This window comes from Eptatretus burgeri, chromosome 14, assembly GCF_056783735.1.
Source record: "Eptatretus burgeri isolate ZD-2024b chromosome 14, Ebu_testis_v1, whole genome shotgun sequence".
Classification (NCBI taxonomy): Eukaryota; Metazoa; Chordata; class Myxini; order Myxiniformes; family Myxinidae; genus Eptatretus; species Eptatretus burgeri.
In genome coordinates, this window is record NC_140974.1 from 39,857,513 (window position 1) to 39,880,115 (window position 22,603).

At 44.0% G+C, this 22,603-nt stretch overlaps 2 protein-coding genes across 4 annotated transcripts in view; one reads left to right on the top strand and one right to left on the bottom strand.

The window, feature by feature from the left end:
• Positions 1-13,516, top strand: part of ATG5 (autophagy related 5) — a 29,630-nt gene extending 16,114 nt beyond the window's left edge. The window contains exons 3-8 of the mRNA XM_085854435.1: positions 7,621-7,748; positions 8,725-8,803; positions 8,978-9,169; positions 9,290-9,379; positions 11,699-11,801; positions 12,877-13,516. Of these exons, the coding sequence (XP_085710561.1) occupies positions 7,621-7,748; positions 8,725-8,803; positions 8,978-9,169; positions 9,290-9,379; positions 11,699-11,801; positions 12,877-13,019 (735 nt within the window). The 3' untranslated portion in view covers positions 13,020-13,516. The remainder of the gene's footprint in view (positions 1-7,620; positions 7,749-8,724; positions 8,804-8,977; positions 9,170-9,289; positions 9,380-11,698; positions 11,802-12,876) is intronic.
• The window catches only part of SNX17 (sorting nexin 17), a 49,110-nt gene continuing 39,809 nt past the window's right edge, over positions 13,303-22,603 (bottom strand). For all 3 annotated transcript variants that reach the window (XM_085854433.1, XM_085854432.1, XM_085854434.1), the window contains 3 exons: positions 22,131-22,208; positions 20,851-20,922; positions 13,303-20,414 (listed from right to left, as the gene is read on the bottom strand). In XM_085854433.1, the coding sequence (XP_085710559.1) occupies positions 20,295-20,414; positions 20,851-20,922; positions 22,131-22,208 (270 nt within the window). In that variant the 3' untranslated portion in view covers positions 13,303-20,294. The remainder of the gene's footprint in view (positions 20,415-20,850; positions 20,923-22,130; positions 22,209-22,603) is intronic.

Consider the following 22,603-nt stretch of genomic DNA (forward strand, 5'->3'; position numbering starts at 1 on the left):
TGGCGGATCTTGATTTTCACCCCAAAGATGAACAATTTAGCGCTGGTTTCATTCTTTCATGTACCTAATTATGCTAATTAACCCCCCCCCCCTGGCAGCACTGACCCTGACCTTTGACCCGTTCTTAACTGGACTTGGTACAGGATTTGACACTTAAGAATGGCCGAAACTTAGTCAGGGTACCCTACTGGATATTTTGGTGCGTCTCATTTTTTTGTACTCAATCATGCTAATTAACGTGGTAATTAGCACAAATTAGGGGCGTTCTTAAGTAGGCTAAGTACAGGAGTTGACACTTAAGAATGGCAGATCTTTATTTCTACCTTCCAGGAGAACATTTTGGCACTGGTTTCATTCATATACTCAATCATGCGAATGAAACTTGAATTTGGGGGTACTTTTAAGTGGTCGCCCCCAGGAATGGTAAGGGAGATGAAACTTAAGAATGCCCGTTTAAGGGTCCTATGTTGTATCCCATCATATTCCAAGCCTCAAACCTTTTGTACTCGCAATGCTAAACAAATCTCCATGGGCTCCCGGACTAACTGTCCAGTGCCTGGAAAACTCAATTGTACAGAAATAATAATGAAGTCTGTGTTTAGATTGTGTTTGAAACAGTTACATCAATGCCATTTAAATGGTAGAGCTGATTCATTGGAAGGCATGCAGTGACATCATAACTGGGTGCCATGACAAAATAAATCTGAAGATCCCCAGGATGGAGTATTTATCAAAAAATTTCATGATGTCAGGTTTATGGTGGAGCTTGTGCATGTCTGTCAGGTCAGGTCATATTCGATCTGTGACTTGCTACGGGTACCATGTAAAACTGCCACAACTTCAGAGTAACAACTGAAGTTGCAGCTTAAATCCAGGAGAATGGTACCATCCCAGCCGAGGCTGGATGTTGGCAAGCTCAAGGATGAGATGGTAGCTGAGCAGTTTGCAAACAGGCTGAGTGGAGATTTAAGGGGTCTGGGTGCTTTGGGAGATCCTGAAGAGTTGTGGAGTGCCTTCAAGACCACCGTCCTTGATGTTGCCGGTGGATATCTTGGAACTCACCGGAGGGCGAAGAAGAATTTTGTGTCTCAAGGGACACTGGATACCATTGACCAAAGTCGCAGGGCCAGGCTGAATGAAAGAGCTGAGCTGTTCAGGGAACTGAGGCGTAAAACTGTACGTGCACTAAGGGTGGACCAGGAGGCCAATGTGTGAGGAATCATTGAGGGGGTAGAGCATCACCTGTGGTCAAGTGATTCTCGTCCTGCTTGCAGGGTAATTCGTGCATTGCGTTCCTCCAAGCCCATCCCTTGGTGTACTACAGTGAGAGCAGAGGGTGGTGGTCTCTTGACACAGGAGTCCGAAGTGAAGGCCTGCTGGGCCAGTTACTTTGAGCGGTTGTACCAGGCTGATCCACTAGCTGTCGAGTTGGATGTCCAGGATATTACTATCCCTATTGCTGACCCTCCAATCAACTGTGATCCACCTTCATATGCGGTAAACTGGTTGAAATGGGGTAAAGCTCCTGGGATCTGTGCATCCATGCTGAACTTTTCAAAGCTGGTGGAAATGGTGTACTCGTGTCGTTGCATGCAGTTCTGTTGCTCTGCCTGGAACACGGGCATCATCCCAACTGAATCGAAGAGGGGCCTTGTTGTCCCTCTGTGGAAAGGGAAAGGTGATCAACAGGACTGCAACAGTTACCGAGGGGTGACACGACTCTCAGTGCTGGGCAAGGTCTTTGCTCAGATAATTCTTGAAAGGGTTCACCACCATCTGCTTGAGCACCAACATCCAGAGCAGTCATGCTTTACACCAAAGAGGTCAACGATTGACCATATCCTTGCACTTCTTGGCAAAGCATTTGATTCAGTGAATCGGGATGCCCTCTGGAAGATTCTTGGTCTTCATGGGGTGCCATCAAAACTGATGAATCTGATGTCTGAACTGTACTCTGGTACTGAGAGTGCTGTAAGATGTGGTGATTCCATCTCTGACTTATTTCCAGTTGTTATTGAAGTTCGTTAGGGGTGTGTATTGGCCCACAATTTTCAGCGCTTGTATGGATTGGATTCTGGGGAGGATGTCAGAGAGATCAAGCTGCGGTGCATCATTTAGGAATGTCAAGATCTCTGAGTTTGATTTCACAGATGATGCAGTCATCTTTGCGGAGACTCTAGATATCCTTTTGGGGGCCCTCGAGGTGCTGAATGAGGAGTCGGAGCCGCTGGGATTACGAGTTTCCTGGGTCAAAACTAAGATCCAGGCTTTCAATGACATCTTGGATGCTGCTATCTTGTCTGTACCTGTTTGTGGTGAGGATGTGGAGGTCATGGAGAGATTCACTTACCTTGGCAGTGATAGTCATGTCTCTGCTAGCTGTGAGCCAAATGTCAACAGCAACAGACGTTTGTGTCTTTCCTAGGGAATCATGGATTCACTGGATCATGGGGTGTGGTGCTGCCGGTACCTGTACGGTCGGACGAAGGTCTGAATCTTCAGCTCCTCGGTGCTTCCAGTCTTGCTCTATGGATGTGACTTGGACTCTGACCAGGGATCTGAGACTGAGACTCAATTCTTTTGGTACCATGTCTCTTCGGAGAATCCTTGGCTATCGCTGGTTGGACTTTGTGTGCAACGAGCGGTTGCTGAGAGAGACTCAAATGAGATTTGTTACCTGCATCGGTTGCGGCTGTATGGATATGTGGCTCGTTTTCCTGACGCTGGTCCTGCTCACCAGATTCTCTCAGCGAGGGAGCCTCGTGAGTGAAGGAGGCCAATGGACGACGGACCACGTGCCTCGTGTTTGCAGCAAGTTGATCAGAATCTCAAGGAGATGGGATTGGTCAGGCAACTTCCTGGGGGATGGCCAGCGGAGGCCCATGGAGTACCGGCAGAAAGTGGACACACCGACGTGCTGCTCTGGCGCATGCTCCCACACCTGACCTGACCTGACCTTGTGCATAAGATTAATGGAGCGGAATATTAGGAGACATCAGTATACCTTGCATGCACACTTGTAGTTTTCCATGTCACTTTAGTACATATTGAACTGTGTATAAGATTTGAGCCTGAGTTTCCAACACTGCAGATGTATCGCATTTACTTTTGAGACATTTATTCTGGGTTTGATTCCCCACCCGACTGTAAAACACTTGGGTTGTTTATTTGCAGGCAGAGCATCACACATCACACTGTCTTTCGCAAAGAATATGTGAGTTATCGCTGGAAACCTGAATTACAAATTCCTGCCCAAATAACCTTCAGTTGAATGTGATGCCTGACCAGCTTGTTCATGAAAGACTTGGGCCAAATCTACCCTGAAACTCCCAAATCTACCCTGCCACATTGACAGTACGTCGTCATTAGAGTGGTAATTGTTTCGAGCACTATGGTTCTAATTGGAATAAAGTTATGTTATGTAGATATAACTTAAAGTTATGTAGACCAACCCAACAGGGTGAGCATCATACTGTTCCTATGACTTAATGTGCTGTTGGACCCCGACATTTGCGGATCCCGCGTATTCGCAGTTGATAAAATGTGACGTGCTTCGCGTATTTGCAGTTCTTGCAGGCGCAAAAAACATGTCTTCCGCGAGCTGTGTGCATATCACAGTCCTAAAATGTATCTTTCACCAGCCACGCATAGAGCAGCTGTACGTATGCAAGAATACACCTTCCACGAGCGACACACTTGACCTGCATCGACTTTTGCGGCCCTGTGCTTTGCATTTTCGCGAGTGCATACATTTATTTTTGTTAGCCGTGTGGCCTGTCACACCATTCGTGCAATAAACCTAGCTGCGCGGCCTGTTCACCATTCATGCTATAAACCTATCTGCACGACATGTCCACCATTTACACTACAAACCTAGCTGTGTGGCACATCCCACAATTCGCACTATAAACCTAGCTGCATGGCCTGTCCCACAATTAGCACTATAAACCTAGCTCTGCGTGGCATGTCCCACAATTCACCTTAAAACCTAGCTGCATGGCCTGTCCCATGATTAGCACTATAAACCTAGCTGTGCAGCATGTCCACCATTCACACTATAAACATAGCTGCGTGGCATGTCCCACCATTCGCATTATAAACCTAGCTATGCGGCATGTTCCACAATTCACACTATAACCGGAGTTGCGTGGCATGTCCCACCATTCACACTCAGCCGAGCTGCGTGGCATCTCCCACTATAAATATTGCTGCGTGGCCTGTCCCACAATTCATGGCATAAACCGAGTTGTGCAGCATGTCCCACCAATCATACTGTAAGCTGAGCTGCACGGCCTGTCCCACCAATCATACTGGAAGCAAAGCTGCATGGCACGCCCCACCATTCACATTATAAACCTAGCGATGTGGTATGTCCAACAATTCGCACTATAAACCGAGTTGCGTGGTATGTCCCACCATTCACACTATAAACCTAGCTGCATAGCCTGTCCCACAATTCGCACTATAAACAGAGTTGCGTGGCATGTCCCACCATTCACACTATAAACCTAGCTGCATAGCCTGTCCCACAATTCGCACTATAAACAGAGTTGCGTGGCATGTCCCACCATTCACACTATAAACCTAGCTGCATAGCCTGTCCCACAATTCGCACTATAAACAGAGTTGCGTGGCATGTCCCACTATTCACGCTATAAACCAAGCTTCATGGTCTGTCCTGAGTTACACAATTGAAACGCTTCTTCGCACCTTCCACCAGCTGCATAAGATATTATCACCTGCCCACATCCCTCACAAACAATGGACAGACTACTCACCCCTTCTGCAGCTACTCACAATTCCCACATGACTACTTATATTATGTGCAGCGTGTCTTGGATCTCATTCATTCTTCTCGTACCGTTGCTTTGACATGTGTTTTGCCTCTTGCTCCGCTCATTGATCAAACATGGCTCCTAAATGCAAGACCAGTGCTGGAGATGCGTAGACTGTCAAGAGGCATAAGAAAGTGATGAGCTTGAGCGACAAAGTGAAGCTGCTGGACTGGCTTTTGAGAGAAAGACGGAGTGCAGCCTTCGTGGGCAGACTGTATGGAGTAAACAAATCCAAGGTGAGCTACATATGGAAGAACGAGAAGGCGATTCAAGATGATGTTGCGGTGAGTGCTGTACTGAATGCCAAAGTGGTCATCCAAGTCCAGGACATCCACATAGAAAGGATGGAGAAGGCTCTCAACGTATGGATGGAAGACAACTCACAAAAGAACATGCCTTTAAGTGGACCTCTCATTCGTACGAAGGCAATACATATGTCCATGTATCTGTCTGGCACAGCTGGAGCTAGCATGAGTGATGTGCTGAGCGATGCGGGTATGAGCGGCCTCAGTTCATTCCGAGTGAGCAGGGGATGGTTTGACTACTTCAAGAAGTGTTACGGTCTCCGCAATGTCAAACTGTCAGGCAAGCGTGCCTCCACGGACCATGAGGCGGCCAAAACATTTCCTGCTCAACTCGCACAGCTCATCATTTAGAAGGGGTACCTGCCAGAGCAGGTGTTCAACACTGAAGAGATTGCCCTGTTTTGGAAAAAAAACATGCCAGTGCAAACTTTTCTCTTGAAGCACGAGGACAGCATTGGGATTTAAAGCCGCAAAGAACTGGGTATCTCTTCTCCTCTGCGCAATCGCAAAAGGGGATTATGTGACGAAGCCCATGATGCTGTATCGTTCCTTGAACCTGCCTGCTTTCAAGGCCACAAACAAACACACACTGCCCGTATTTTGGAGGGCCAACAGGACAGCATGGGTGATTGCAGCAATTTTCATGGACTGATACCATAACTGTTTCGTCCCTCAGTTGGAGAGGTACCTGGCAGGAAATAAAAAAACAACAAAAAAACCTTGCGTTCAATGTCCTCCTACTCATCGATAATTCTCCTGGCCACCCCCAGGGGACCTGAAGGTGGCTCACCCGAATGTCATGGTGATCTTCTTGCCACCTAACACCACTTCCCTAATCCTGCTGCTCAGCCAAGGCGTAATCTCCACTTTCAAAACATATTATATCCACCGCACCAATCACCGCATTTTGGATGTGATGAACTCTGACCCAGAGCTCACCGTTGGGCACTGTTGGAAAGAGTTAAACATAGGATTTGTTGGATGAGGTGAGAACCTCCATCAATACCTGCTGGCAAAACTAGCACCACCTAAATACGTGCTACCAAAACCAGTGAGTAATTTTACAGGCTTTCTCGCCAACACGGAGGAACGGCATGAAATTGCCAGATTGGTATGGCAGTTAGGAGGGTAAGGCCTTGACGACATGGAGCCTGAGGAGTTGGATGATCTTATCGCCTCTCATACTGAGGAGCTCACCAAGGAGTTGGACGCCATTACCAAGGTTTCTGAGGAGGATGAGGCGAGTTGTGATGAAGAACAGTTGTCAAGTTCCTGGTGAGGTGCTGTGGGGCATGCAGACAATTGTCGACAGGCTGCAAGACGCCGATCTGGGTATAGAGCGTGACCTCAAGTTCAAGAGGGGGTGGATGATGTGATGTTCCCATACAAGGAGCTACATCAAAACTTGCGGCAATCTGCCAGGCAGCTTTCAATCACACTTTTTTTTTCACCCTGGTCCCTCAAGCATCAGCACCCTCTCCTGCCTCCCTCTCGGTGCATGATTCATCAGTGACCTAACCCGCATCAGCTTCAGTGCCCTCACCTACATTCCTTTTGGTGAATGACTCATCAGCTCCCTCACCTGCGCCATCAGGAGTTCGAGTTCACTGGATTTTAATTCGTCATGTGAAAAGGTGTGTGTGAGTGTGTGTAAGTGAATAAAATTTTGAAACGGTAGCGCCTGCTGTTGTTTCTTTGATGGAATGGTTGGTTAAGCACTTTGAATAAACTGTAATCGCATTCCTTCAATAAACATTGGAAACGGTACCTGGTGTTGTCGCTTTAAAAAAAAAAAATTTTATTTGTAAGCATTTTTTATGAAACTGTACCCATGTCCATTCGTGGTCAAATTTTTTTTTTTTTTTTTTTTACTTTAAAATTTTTCCGCGATGAATCAGGAACCTCCAGGAACCTATCCCCGTTTTCCCCATTGAAATAATGCCCCAACTTTCACGGTGTCGACATTCGCAGTATTTTTCATGAATCATGAACCGCCAGGAACATATCTCCCTTTTTCCCATTAAAACAATGCCCTGACATTCGATATTCGTGACATTTTCCAGGAACGTATGCCCCATGAATGTTGGGGTCCAACGGTAGAGGCAAAATAATGTTCTTGTAAATTCTACCAGTACTACCTAAATACACACTACCAAAGAATAATGTACGTCGCTATTGGCGAAGCTTGAGGCTGCCAAAAACCTTCGGCTCGACAACCAAACAGAGTTTGTTCTCAAAATGGACGAACAGTGACGTGACGTTTCACAACGGTGTTTAACATGGATTTGGCATAATTGGATGACTTTCGGGTTGTTTGAAAAAATGGATATGAGCATTTGTGGCTGAAGGTGATGTGTTCCTCCTGAGGATTCCTTCCCCCGTCTGTTTGTCTTTTTTTTTTTAGCCCAGACGTTTTTGGGAAAAGGCATAGTGTTTGGATTTGTTTTGGTAATGTCTTCTCTTCCTGATTCCTCCACCAGGTGCTCTTACCAAGGATAAGCTACTTACCTCTGGTAACAGACAAAGTGCTGCGGCATTTCCACAAAGCTTTGAAAGCTGAGGATACTGGCGATGTTTGGTTCGACTTTGAGGGAACACCGCTTAAATGGTACGTTTGTTGTATTTTTTCGGATGTAAAATGAATACCACTTTGAGGTGAATCGTTTGGTACCCATATGTGCACCTCCACTGTTTTTGCTATTTAATTAAATTTATGATGCCCGATTGGAAACTCCGGAAACATTGTTCTCGTCTCAAGTGTAGAGACAGGTGGTGCCTGATTGCCAATTTTCCATCACAGCAGGATTAGGCTGAAAAGTTTGAATTGATGATTTTTCAAGCGTCATTAAGACATCTGCCATCATACAAAATCTGAGGTGTTTGGTGAACAATTGTTCACAAGCTCACACCGTTTGCCGGTTTTTATCCCCCGCCGCGTGGCGGAAAGGGGATATTGTTATCACCCGGGTCGTCCGTCCGGCTGGCTGGGCGTCAACATTTATAGCTGTGAGTGCGATAACTCGTAAACTGTTCGCCATATCGATTTGAAATTTGGGTCACATCTACCACCTGAAAAGGAAGAACCCTATTAATTTTGGGCGTGGCCGGATCCAAGATGGCCGACTGGGACGTTCCGTCCGGCTGGCTGGCTGGGCGTCAACATTTATAGCTGTGAGTGCAACAACTTAAACTATTCACCATATTGATTTCAAATTTGGGTCACACATGTACCACCTGAAAAGGAAGAACCCTATTGATTTTGGGCTTGGCCGGATCTAAGATGGCCGACTGCAGCGGTCCGTCCGTCAGGCTGGCTGGGCGTCAACATTTATAGCTGTGAGTGCGATAACTCATAAACTGTTTGCCATATCGATTTGAAATTTGGGTCACACATGTACCACCTGAAAAGGAAGAACCCTATTGATTTTGGGTGTGGCCAGATCCAAGATGGCCGACTGGGGCGCCATCTTGAAAAAAATGTTTTTTGTAATAAATGGAAAAACACTTATCTGATTTCAATGGTGGGGGATTCCCCATCTCTGATGGTATATTTGTTTTTTCTTCTTCTTCCCGTTGTGTTTCAGGCACTACCCGATTGGTTTGTTATTCGATCTTTATGCTCCCAATTCTTCCCTTCCTTGGAACATAACCGTTCATTTCAAGGTGTGTATGGAGAGTGTGAAATAGCTTTATCGTCGATAAAAGAACTTGCTATAGGATGTAGAAGGATGTATGATGCCATACAACTCGGTCAAGTCATTTTGATTCACAGGTGTCCGTGTAGACCATGAGTTTTGGGATCACCTTGAAGACTAACTTTTGGGCTTTGGGTTTCAGGGATATCCTCAAGATGAGCTGTTACTTCGTTCTTCCAAGGAAGAGATTGAAACTCAGCTCATGTCGACGCTGAAGGAAGCAGACAGCATAAAACACAGGGGTGGTGCAGGCCGTCGTGGGTGCACCGGAGTCATGTCTGAGCTTCAACGAAAAGAGCATCGGCAAATTTGGCTCGGACTGAGCAATGGCAAGGTTTTTCTTTTCCTTCTTCTTTTTGGGGGAGGAGGTTGAGGGGAAGAGGAATTGTGCATGCGAGATTACCGTGGTTGATGACCAACCTTTTGCTTCTCCTGGATTACTCATGCAGATAAGTTTGAACAGTTCTGGGCAGTGAATCGAAAGTTAATGGACGTCCCTGCTGAGGAGACCACCTTCAGGCATGTCCCGTTCAGACTGTATGAGGTAGGCCATGCCATAATTTCTCATTCTCAGAGTTGTCACCAATTATTGCAGCATTGTGGAAATGAGGCTTTTGACCGAAAAGACCACAGATACTGCGTGTTCATTCATTTTGTGGTAAACCTGTGTACATGTTGTCAATGTAATGACAATCTAAGGCTGTGCTCTCATTGTGTCACTGATCTAACTGGTTTTATTTCGAATTTCATCAATGTTCTTCTCAAGTGGAATCGCACCTTGGCTATGTGCGCTCAGCACCCTATCACACTTCGACTTGTGTGAAAACATTCGTCGAGATAAAGGAAAGTGCTTAACATGTGTGGATAGCACCTTTCTTGACCCCACACATGCCACGAAAAGGTCATTACCCTGAACAGGGTCAAGTAATTGTTTCACTTTGTCTGTCTGTCTACAAATGTCAGTCTATGATCGAGGATTTAAATTGAATGTTATATCCTGAACATGAATCGGAAAACAAACTTGTAGTTTAGCAGTACTTTGGCTCTGAATTTGTCCCTGATCGCACATGCATGGAGGAGTGAGATAATTTTCTTTTACTCTGTCTGGCTGCCAAACAAAATTGAAAATTATTCTAAACAGGAAACTTGTGGCCGAATTTATGAAAGGCGTTTGAGTTAGACTGTGTAGAATAGCTAATCGTGCGATAATTCCCCGTTTAAAGTTCACTGTGAATTGCTAAAGAGTGATTAATTATCTAATGCACGATCAAAACCTAAAACACAAGCATTTAAATAACAAAGAAACGTCTCGATACGCATCAGTGAGGGCATGTTTAAGGCCTTGAAGCAAGCATCGCATGGCTTATAATTGGTAGTTTACATGGAACGGTGAATATGGATGCATTCGGCGTGTTTGAATTAGCTTGAGAGGAGGCAGAAGAGAGGAATAGGGCAGTTCACTGACATACATTGAGAATCTTTGAGGATAGACACAATCCTCTGGAGAAGTAAGACAATATCAAATGTGTGCCCTTGTTTTTGTCTTCATCCTCATCCACATTTCTTGGAGGTCATTGGCAGGCAGAGGATTTTGGGTGCTCTGAGAAATGGCCTGCCATCCTTTTTGAAATATCTTCCGATGCGAGCTGCTTTTTCTTATTTCACCTGTCACTACTATTTTGGATTGCTTCTTGTAAACCCAATCGTCGTCCTAATGAAAAATTTCTCCCTCTTTTCTTTCCCAAAATGTTGCCGTCATTGCAACACGCAAACTAAAAATTGACATACGTGAGGGCAATGCGTACTCATTTAGGACTTTAGGTGAATTGGTTTGGTAACCTTGTCTATGGCGTGCCAAACAAAATAAATTTAAAAATAGCATTGAATCATAACTTAGGCACGCACAACTAACCAGCTGTTTAGCTCCCTGCGTAAATTGCTATCTCGACAGGCGATTAGCTGTGTACATACAATGATGTTTTCATCACTGTTAAGGGTTAGTGTGTACGCAAGATGCTAGGTGAACACGTTTCGTAAATTTGGCCCTGAATGGTTTTCAGGATGTTATGAAGGACAAACAGGCATGAAAGATTAATATAGCATGTTGAATAAGGTGATGTAAAAGACACTGCATCAACAGTGGTTAACTTCTGAAATTTTATTTTTCTGCAACCTTGAAAAAAAAATTTTATCAATGAAATTATACAGTTGAACACTGTGTGGAATATATATATATATATATATATATATATATATATATATATATATATATATATTATCTGTGAAGTTCCACATGAAACTGCTGAATCTTAATTTGTCCACTTGCTTCTTGCAGTTATTTTTAAAATAAAACTAGACAACCCGTAAGCCCGTTGGATTCCCGTTGACAGCGGTTGATAAAAAAAATCATTTAAAAAAAAAATAAATAAAAAGATAGCTCCAGCGAACTATACCAGTGAGGTTGTTTGCATTGATCAAATTCTCCCGAAGAGTACTTGACTGAATCGGGAATTGATTTTTAAATAATTTTTAATGAAACTTGATACTGCACACCGCAGGAGAATGGTGAGTAAGGTGGCCGTAAATTTTTTTGCGCTATCGTGTACATACAGTTTACATATATGCGCATACATACAGAGGAAGCAGAGGCGTACTTGACTGAATCGGGAATGATTTTTAAAAAAAATTTTGCCCAATTTTAACGAAACTTGATACTGCACACCGCAGGAGAATGACGAGTAATGTGGCACTAAAATTTTTGCGCTATCGTGTACTGTTTTTTGGCTGTATTTCAGGAACATACATACATACATACATACATACAAGATGAGAGTTTTAGTAATATATAGATGTGCATTGCTAGGCCGACAGCGACCGGCCATACATACAGCGCCTCATGCGACCAACGAAACCATCAGGACAGATGCTCACCCTGCAAGACCTACTACAGTCTGTACTTCCTGACGGTACGTGTCCCCTCTCTGCCCATTTGTGTTCTGCTTGCCACAATCTCATTTTGATTTGAGCAAATGTTCATAGGATGAGACTCGCATTGTGAAATGCTGCGGCTTTAAGAAGGGAAACATTGTGCTTTGGATTTCATAAAAGTGACAATCTTCACTTCTTTATTGAAAGATTTTTGGTGTCCATTGATAAAGATCATCAACTTTTTGTTTGGTTGGTGGTACAATTCAGCCTGTTTCATGGTAGCATTTTGTTTCCTTGACGGCACTGGGATTGGCATTAGATGTATATCGGAGCAGGTTGTGCATTCCCTACCTTTTCGTAAATGAATCCATATCTTGGTTTGTTGATAATCCCAATAATTTATGGATTGAATGTTGGCAGCCATTTAACATTTTAAAGACAGCTTGTCTGAAAAGTTAAATGCATCTTGCCAGAAAGTCATGACAGAGTTCAGGTGCCAAAGAACAAAGGTGCCATTGTGAGCTGCCAAATTTATTTATTTTTGACCCACCAATTCTGTGTGACTTAACTACAGAGGCAACACTATTCCATTCCCAAAGTGGGAAATGGAATGCAAATGTGCCAGTAATTGTTCCGCACCACTCCGGACCTCCACTTTGATTAAACCCCACGATCATCATTTCACCACGATTATGGACCGCCTTCTAGTTAGACGCCATGTTTGTTTATTCCATTATTATTATATCTTTCTTCACATAGATTTACAGATTTTCTCATATTTAAACAGTCGTTTTGAGATGTATGGATTCTCCTGGAATGAGGCACAGTTTCTAGATGCTTGAATCCAAATCCTTAAGATGCATGCACAGTCACCACTGCAGTGTCCCACTTGACCCCCACCGCAATACTTTTGTCACCTTGAACTGCCTGCTTTTAACCTTTTTTGCCCATCTTATGAATTGAACTTCATGCTACGTCCCACACTTTAATCTTTATAAATTGTTTACTCGCCTCAGCTGTTCACAAAAGGCAAGGAGAGGTGATTGTAATTGGTGTGTGGGTGTTGAGGCAAACAGTTCATTGAATTGCCTTCCCAATCTATCCCGTTCACAGGACTACCACACGGTTATGACATCGTGACACACGGCATCCGCCCGCCCCTCTCTACCCCGCTACAGTGGTTGAGTGAACATCTCAGCTACCCTGACAACTTCCTGCACCTGTGCCTGGTGTCCATACCCAACACCCACTGTTGATTTAAGACTTAAAGCAAACTTGTTTCCTTATTCCTTGTACAAACTTAATTATACAACCATTATCTTCACCACCTACTCCTCCTGAATACACATGATATCAGACTTCACAATTCATACATTTTGTATTTTTCATTAAACTTCCTATTCCTATTGTATGAAAGCAAATTTTTTTCCCTCGAACACATACAAGAATTGATTGTCATTTCTTTAAGATGTATAAATAACCAATTGATCTCAAGCATTAAAGTGTTTTTGTACATGGGGGAAGGACAAAACATGACACTCGTCTTTCATACTTTTATTTTCCTCAATACATTGCAACAAGTCTTACATGCTTTTATACATCGGTCTCCGTACAGGTGCTACTACAGACCAACGCAGTTTGTAAAAATAAAATTCGATCTTGATTTATTTTATATGTACTGTACCTTATTACAAACCCTAAAGTTTGCTTTCACGAGGAGGAAGTTTTTTTTTTTTTTTTTTTATTGTTTTTTTTAAAGAAAAAATTTCCATGAGTGGCAAAGCTTGTTGCAGTGCCGGTAAGCTGTACATTCTGAACGCAAGCAGATTGGCAATATTTAGGCCAAGAAAGCATCACATTTACTGATGGGCCTTATGGACAGTTTTCTTAATTGAGGAAATGACAAATGCTGTAACAAAAATATTTGAGCAAAACGTTTAAAGCGAGCATTGCACGGATTTGTCTCTGGCTACATATGATTTGGTTTAGAATGTACGAAATGTAAGCACAAACTTGGTCTGTTCATCCAGTCCCATGGAACGTCGAGTACCACCCATTTGAGGGGACAGGGTGGCCCGAGCGGCTCCCTGGGTAAGGATGGCATTACCTTGGTGTTATAAACACCGGCATCCAAAAAAAAAGGCAACATTTTGTCACAGAAAATATTTTCTTCCTCATCAATGTGAGTTTGACTCCCACATTATCCAATTTAAAAATAAGAATGGTCATTCAGAACTAAGCTTGAATGCCTTAACAGAATTGAAGAGGTCCCCTCAAGAAGCAGAGCAATACTCAACTGTTCAAACATGTGAAAGCAAACCATTTTTAATTTTTTTTTGTTGTTAAAGCAAACTTTTATTTTTTTTCATTGCATTTTGGCAATTTTCATGCACTTGGGTGATGTAGTTCTAATTCTCGGCAACACAATCAATTCGCTTTACAACTGGCCCAGTACATTAGTGTTGCACTCGTGGGAGTGGGAGGCTGGTGCAGCAACTATGCCCCGTATGAGCGTTCTTCTAAATAACATGGATAAGGTTGATATGGGATGTGAGGATGGCAAAATTTACCCAAACTCTGCAGACAGACTAGGGATGCCTTATTAAATAAGGGCCACCCAGGAGGAGGTTAGGGTGTGGGGGGCTTTATGCAGGGTTTGACAAATGCAACAAAATCCTAATGTCAATCACATTTTCAGAGTAACAACAAAAATACATGTTACCAAGTGCATATGTACACAACAAAACCTTACACATAGAGGTGCACTTGGAACAAAAGCTGAGATGATATCTTGACCAACACCAAAACATGCTGCCCACTACACTGCCCTGGCCACACATACCCACTTCAGAAAGCTTGGAAAAGCATGAAACGATGCAAAAAGCGATGTACATGCAGCTTTTTTAGCTGTTGAAGTAATGTCATTATATGTTCCACTTCATATGTTAAGGCTGATTAATGTTGTATGTGCATAATATATATTTTTTGATTGTATGTGTTATAAGCCTGGTGTTGGCACAGTGGTTAAGGCAGCAGCTTGGGACCCAAAAGGTCCTGAGTTCAAGCCCGTTGGGCCACTGAATATATATATATATATATATACATATATATATATATACATATATACATATATATACATACATATATATACATACATATATATATATATATATACATACATACATACATACACACCAAGTCATATAACACCAGGGGGTTGACTCAGCCTGTCATCCTTCCGAGGTCGGCGAAATGAGTACCAGTGTCCTGGGCCCGGTGTTTGCCCCCTGATTAGAATAGGTGTACCGTATCCCTGTGTGTTGTAAGAGGCGACCAGGGTTGCATCAGGAAGGGCATCCGGCATACAAAACCTATGCCAAATCATTATGCGGACAACAAAACGAATTTCCATACCAGATCGGTCGAGGCCCGGGTTACCAACGACCGCCACCGGTACAGGTGGTCAGCAGGGTACCAGTGGAAATTGTGCGACTGCTGGGTGAAGGAGAAGGAGATGGGGAAGGTGAGTCTGGAGGCAGTGGGAGAGGGGGAAGAGAAGAAGTGTGGAGGTGAGAGTTGGAACTCTGAATGTTGGGACGATGACTGGCAAAGGGCGAGAGTTGGCTGATATGATGGAGAGAAGAAAGGTGGACATACTGTGTGTACAAGAGACCAAGTGGATGGGGAGTAAGGCTAGGAGCATTGGAGGTGGTTTCAAACTGTTCTTCCATGGTGTGGATGGGAGGAGAAATGGTGTGGGGGTAATCCTGAAGGAGGATTATGTCAAGAGGGTATTGGAGGTGAGGAGAGTGTCGACCGAGTGATGAGTGTGAAGTTGGAAATTGAAGGGGTGATAATGAATGTCATCAGTGCATATGCCCCGCTTATGGGATGTGAGATGGAGGAGAAAGAAGATTTCTGGAGTGAGTTGGATGAAGTGCTGGAGAGTGTATCCAAGGATGAAAGAGTGGTGATTGGAGCAGATTTCAATGGACATGTTGGGGAAGGGAATAAAGAGGATGAGGAGGTGATGGGTAAGTATGGTCTCAACAAGAGAAATGTGGAAGGGCAAATGGTGGTAGAGTTTGCAAAAAGAATGGAAATGGCAGTGGTAAATACGTATTTCAAGAAGGAAGAACACAGGGTGACATACAAGAGTGGAGGAAAGTGCACACAGGTGGATTACATCTTAAGCAGGAGATGCAACCTGAAAGAGATTAGAGACTGTAACGTGGTGGCAGGGGAGAGTGTAGCTCGACAGCATCGATTGGTGGTCTGTAGGATCACTTTGGAGGTGAGGTTGAGGAAGAGAGTAAGGGCTGAACCAAGGACCAGATGGTGGAAGCTGAAGGAGGAAGACTGTTGCGTGGAATTTAGGGAGGAGGCGAGACAGGTGTTGGATGGTGGTAAAGATGGGTGGGATGATTGGGCAACGACAGCAGAAGTTGTGAGGGAGATAGCTAGGAAGGTACTTGGTGTGACATCTGGAGAGAGGAAGGAAGATAAGGAGACTTGGTGGTGGAACGAGGAAGTGCAGGAAACTATAAGGAAGAAGGGGTTGGTGAAAAAGAAGTGGGATAGTCAGAGAGATGAAGAAAGTAGGCAGGAGTACAAGGAGTGGCGGCAAAAGGCAAAGAGAGAGGTGGAAAGGGCTAAGAAAAAGGCATATGGCGAGCTCTATGAGAAGTTAGATACAAAAGAAGGGGAAAAGGATTTATACCAATTGGCAAGACAGAGGGACCGAGCTGGGAAGGATGTGCTGCAGGTTCGGGTGATAAAGGACGCAAATGGGAATGTGCTGACGAGCGAGGAGAGTGTATTGAGAAGGTGGATGGAGTACTTTGAGGAGCTGATGAATGAAGAAAATGAGAGAGAGAAGGTTGGAAGAGGTAGAGATAGTGAATCAGGAAGTGGGGTGGATCAGTAACGATGAAGTGAGGACTGCTATGAAGAGGATGAAAAGTGGAAAGGCGGTTGGCCCAGATGACATACCAGTGGAGGCATGGAAGTGCTTTGGAGAGATGGCAGTGGGGTTGTTAACCAGATTGTTTAATAAAATCTTGGAAAGTGAGAGGATGCTGTAGTAGTGGAGATTAAGTGTACTGGTTCCGATTTTCAAGAACAAGGGTGATGTGCAGAGCTGTGGAAATTACAGAGGGATAAAGTTGTTAAGCCACACCATGAAGTTGTGGGAAAGAGTAGTGGAAGCAAGGTTGAGAGGAGAGGTGACGATCTGTGAACAGCAATATGGGTTTATGCCAGGAAAGAGCACCACTGATGCAATGTTTGTTTTGAGAATGGTGATGGAGAAGTATAGGGAAGGCCAGAAGGAGTTACATTGTGTGTTTGTGGATTTAGAGAAAGCTTCTGATAGGGTGCCAAGAGAGGAGTTGTAGTATTGTATGAGGAAGTCGGGAGTGGTGGAGAAGTATGTGAGGATCGTGCAGGATATGTATGAGGACAGTGTGACAGCGGTGAGGTGTGGGGTATGAATGACGGACCAGTTTAAAGTAAAAGTGGGATTGCACCAAGGATCGACTCTGAGCCCTTTCCTGTTTGCAATGGTGATGGACAGGTTGAAGGACGAGATCAGACTGGAGTCTCCATGGACTATGATGTTCGTGGATGACATCATGATCTGTGGAGAGAGTAGAGAGCAGGCTGAGGCGAGCCTCGAGAGGTGTAGGTATGCACTGGAGAGAAGGGGAATGATAGTAGGAGTAAGACTGAGTACATGTGTGTAAATGAGAGGGAGCGTGGTGGTATGGTGCGGTTGCAAGGAGTTGAGGTGGGGAAGGTGGATGGGTTTAAATACTTGGGATCAACTGTCCAAAGTAACAGAGAGTGTGGTAGAGAAGTGAAAAAGAGAGTGCAGGCAGGATGGAGTGGGTGGAGAAGAGTTGCAGGAGTGATTTGTGACAGAAGGGTAGCTGCAAGAGTTAAGGGGAAAGTATATAAGACGGTAGTGAGACTAGCTATGTTGTATGGTTTGGAGGCGGTGGCACTAACAAAAAGACAGGAAGCAGAGCTGGAGGTGGCAGAGTTAAAGATGCTATGATTCTCATTGGGAGTGACGCGGATGGACAGGATAAGGAATGAGTATATTAGAGGGACAGCGCAGGTAGGACGGTTTGGAGACAAAGTGAGAGAGGCGAGATTTGGTCATGTGCGCAGGAGGGAAGCAGAGTATATCGGGAGAAGGATGCTGAGGGTGGAGCTGCCAGGCAGGAGGAGAAGAGAAAGGCCAAAGAAGAGGTTCGTGGATGTGGTGAGGGCGGACATGCGGGTGGTTGGAGTGTCAATGGAAGATGTGGAGGATAGAGCGAAATGGAGACAGTTGATCCGCTGTGGCGACCCTTAACGGGAGCAGCCGAAAGAAGAAGAAGAAGATAGTGTACGTGTTTCTCCGAGGCATTGACCAATCTGTTCATGATCGAACACGATTCAGCAATGCAACAACACGACTGAAGCTCAAGCAGATTGCATCCTTTTCGTAAACGTTAAAATCACGTTGTTTCGACATCGATCACTCATCTTCTGACCATAATGTGAAGGATTAATCGTATTTCAAATCAAAATAAATGAATACTCGATCGTACACTTATTGCTTATATTACATTACGAATTTTATATCTAATCACAATGTGGAAAAAAAAGGTATTTTAAAATAAGAGGGATTGCCATGAGCCTGACATCTTGTCACATGGCATAAAATATCGAACATAACAAACTCGTAAGGATGCTGAACCATTCGTATTTTACTCCAAGGGAATTAAACGCAAGATATGATATTCGTGATGGACCACATAGCAGCACCTTTAAATACAAGCGTGGATCCAAACAAAACTTGCCAGGACTCTAGAAGGCCAGTTTTTATGCTCCAAATGGACCAAACCAGGTGAGATGGTTAGTTTAGGACAGTCAGGACAACTTGGTTAGTGTTAATGTTAGAAACACTCTCGAAAGATCGACGCCACACTTGCTGGCCAATTTGCATGATGTACATGTACACATACATGCACACGCCTCAATCACCAGACGCTTCGGCATAGTCAGCCATGCTTAAACACAGTACAGTAAGATTTATGCCTCGTCATTTCAGTTCTCGAGAAATCTTTACAGAGACAACAAATTACTGGTGCGTTTACCATTGTCTGCTTGAATGTGACCAACGCTGCACGGCTTTATCAGGTTGCAGCTGTACTGGGGTCTGCACACAAAACTAGTCCAAAGAGCGGGGCCACACGGCTTACTCGCAAGCACCCGGCATCTGGTCTTTCTTGTCCAAAGTTTCAGTGCGAATACTAATGTTATAGACGTGATGATGAATGCCCATCAAAACCTGCCCAAGGCACTCATGGACCCAGGCATGAAAATATGGCACGCATGGCCGATGAGGCACACATGAAACATGGAGAGCGACCAACTGAGCAGGAACTACAGTCTGTTAAAGCAGAAAACAAAACATGCCTGAACATGGCCGGCATGGCATGAACGTACCGGTAGCCATAATCATACCAGGCTGGTAGCAAATTAACGTAAACTGAATCACCATTCAGGCAGCAAAACAAAATTGTAGATTTTTGCAAGGATTTATAATTACACTAATAAAAACAAATGGAAGATTGTTTAAACACAGCTTACTACTGTTATAAATACTGTACTTTCGTTTGTTTTTACAAATACATTATTTTTGTCTCACCAGCCTCTATGCAAAGAAAACATTAAATATTTCTCAGTTATTCCTTTGTCGATTGAAAAGGAATACGAGAGAGTTGTAAGACAGCATGGCATAGACTAGTGGAGGCCAAAGCACTTGCTGTTGTCAACTTGATGTTCCATTCGCAACCAAGCTGTTAGTTGGGATGTTAAATTGGGGACCGGTAGCATCGATTGTTCGTGGACACAAGGATCCCACGGTGTCTTTCGTAAAGAGTAGGTGCTTGTCCTCAGGTCCTTGGCCAACTTCCTGCCCAAACCTCAAAGTCCTAACCCCTGAGTTGGGCCTCATACACCAATTCCAATGGCAGAGCCTGAACCATAGTCCAGAGATGAACAAGACGAGGAACATATGGACAAAATTATCAGAGCGAATCACGAGTGGAGCACAAATCTCATCTTGCAACGTCATCGTGTGGGTGCCGTTGGCTGTCGATCGCGTGCATGCATGGAAATGCGAATGTTTAAAATGCGGAAGCTCTGGCTGTACAATTGGAACACCAAATGCAAGATCATTTTGTAAAACGTAATTAAATGTCTGGATATATAAAAAGTATGAAAAAAAAACAACAAAAAAAAAAAAACTTGTTTGTCCACTTGCAAGCAACTGAGGTTTAAATCTGGAGAAAAAGAAAAATCATTATTCCACCGCACATGAAGGCAAACAAAAGGACAAATTATCTGGGGCAAAAAAACAATCCTTCAAACAAGTTTTTCTCTTTGTGTTTGACATGTAATGGAAAAACGTTTTCTGTTAATGCTGATCATGTAGTAAATTTGGCAGAAGTACAGTTGGAATGGTAACTCGAAAGTCAAAGGTCATTGTCTCCAATGCCCTCAAATGCATCATTTCCAACGCAGCTGCTACCTCCTCTGCCGCCCCCGAAGCCGCTCTTTCGGAACCCAAATGCTGCCGAAGGTGTCTGCTGTACCTGGAAAGGAGCACCACAGTTGGAGAAACCACATATCCTATTGCGGATTTCACCGTCTGAAACAAACGACGCAGTGGAACATGCAGCGACTTCACAATTACACAAATCATTGTTTCTGACTATGGTGGCACACTCGGTTAAAAGCAACCGCTATTCTCAACTTAGACCTGCTGTGCTGATCAAATGGTGAATGACTCGGCGTTTCGGTCTACCAAATGTGGAGTCATTCACCATCTGTACTGCTCAGGTCATAAATGTGAGATGTACAGACAAGCTGAGATCTTGGCCAAAGCCCTCTGGCACCTGAGTGTCGTTACTCAAATAGCTAGCCCACTCATTGTCTCCTTGCCATCAAAACTTCGCCCAGATGAATAAAAAGAGGAATTTTAAAAAGTAGAAAGGGAAGAAGAAGAAGAAAAAAATCAAAACACCAAACCTGTTCTGAAAACAGTGATCCTCCCTTGTTTTCCAATTTGTTAGACAAGGCTTTCGAGTTCTTGGTAGTAGGCTGTGAGGAAGACAAAATGTGCAGACACGTGAAAAACTAAAAAAATATTTTTAAGCTACACCAACAATTCGCCTTCTTAGAACACAACACACTTCTAAGGACACCCTCAGAACAAAACAGTCAAATGAAACATCACTCGGTAGAGTGAATACCTCCACCAGGCTGAACAGTTTAGGTTTTGTATCCCACTGATAGGTCAGATCTGCATCAGTACCTTCACCAAAATCGAATCAGCTTGTTCTCGTCATCAACCAACTTTCATCTGAATCTGTCCACAACTTTTTGAGATATCATGCTACATATCGTTTTTGGCTTCATCTCTCAATGGTGAAGAATGACTTTAAAATTATAGTATCAGGATCCAGATTTTCACCAAAATCAAATCAAGTCATCATTGTCACACATCCAACCTGTTCACAAAGTTTCATCTAAATACATCCATAACCGTTTCAGATATTCTGCTCACAGACATACAAAAGGGTGAAAGCATAACCCCTGCCCACCTTTTTGTGTACATCACAATGTCCCTCAAGATTGGAGACGATCCCAGACTTGCGCAACAAGTTTGAGTTGGAAGGAATCCTGACATGTCGCGCAAAAATGCTTGGAACATACGAGAGCATCAGTTACAAACCCAGGGCTGGCAAGATGACCGAGAGGTACGTGCACTCACCTCGAAGCTGTCTAGCGTGGGTTTGAATCCCGGCTCAACTATAAACTGTCATCCCGCTGTTTCACAGGGAGAGTGATTCATCAATGTGTGTGTCATCCCTCGGATGGACGTTGAACTGGGCGTCCCGTCTGCCGGCGTTCGTTGGTGAACGTTAAAAGTGTCCTTCGTGAAGAGTAGGTGAGCTATCGCCGGCACCATGAACCAATTATAAATGTGTGCTTTAAACTAGACTCTAGAGGGAGGACTGCATTAAAGGCACTGCTGCACCCCTGCAAGAACTGAGTCAAATGACAATGACAGTTATTTGCTGTAATTTGAAAATTTTCAAATTTGAAATATGCTTGACATTCAATTTGACTTTTATCGACTTATTTTGGTCGAGTTATTTACGAACGTGTTTTTAAATTAATGGTGAGATTGCCTATCTGGCACAGCACATGCCATGCACAGCCACATCGGGGGTGGGGGAAATTGTTCAAAGTGTAAAATACTAGTTGACGAGCTACGAAAAGGAGCAGATTTCTACCGACGTTACCTTCTTGATCTTGCCACCGGACTTTTTCAACATGAGCTCATCCACCATGCTCTGCAAGCAGATGCTCATCATGATGGCCTGAAAAAGAAAACATTTTGTAAAGGGAAAACAAGTGGTCATCCTGGTTCCTTCTCAAAAAGGAATGGCACGATGAGCCGAAAAGCAGGTGTCTAGAGATGGATGAAAAAGGGAGTGAAGCAAACATGCCGTGTGGTACTAAACAAATGCAGAGAAAGATGGCAGTTCCTTTTGGGCGGTTGTCCACAGGAATGCCATGTGGAGATCGCTCCCTGGGTTGACAATTCCATTATGGTTGAGGGCGACTCTAGTCTCAACGCATCTTCCATGTGATTGGTTCATCCAACCATTCGGCTCCTGACGTACGTATGCAGGGCTTGTGAAATGATTCTTCTTCGCTGGACTTTCTCCTTTTGCCTTTTCTCGTTTTCTAACTCCTTTCCATTTTCACTTAC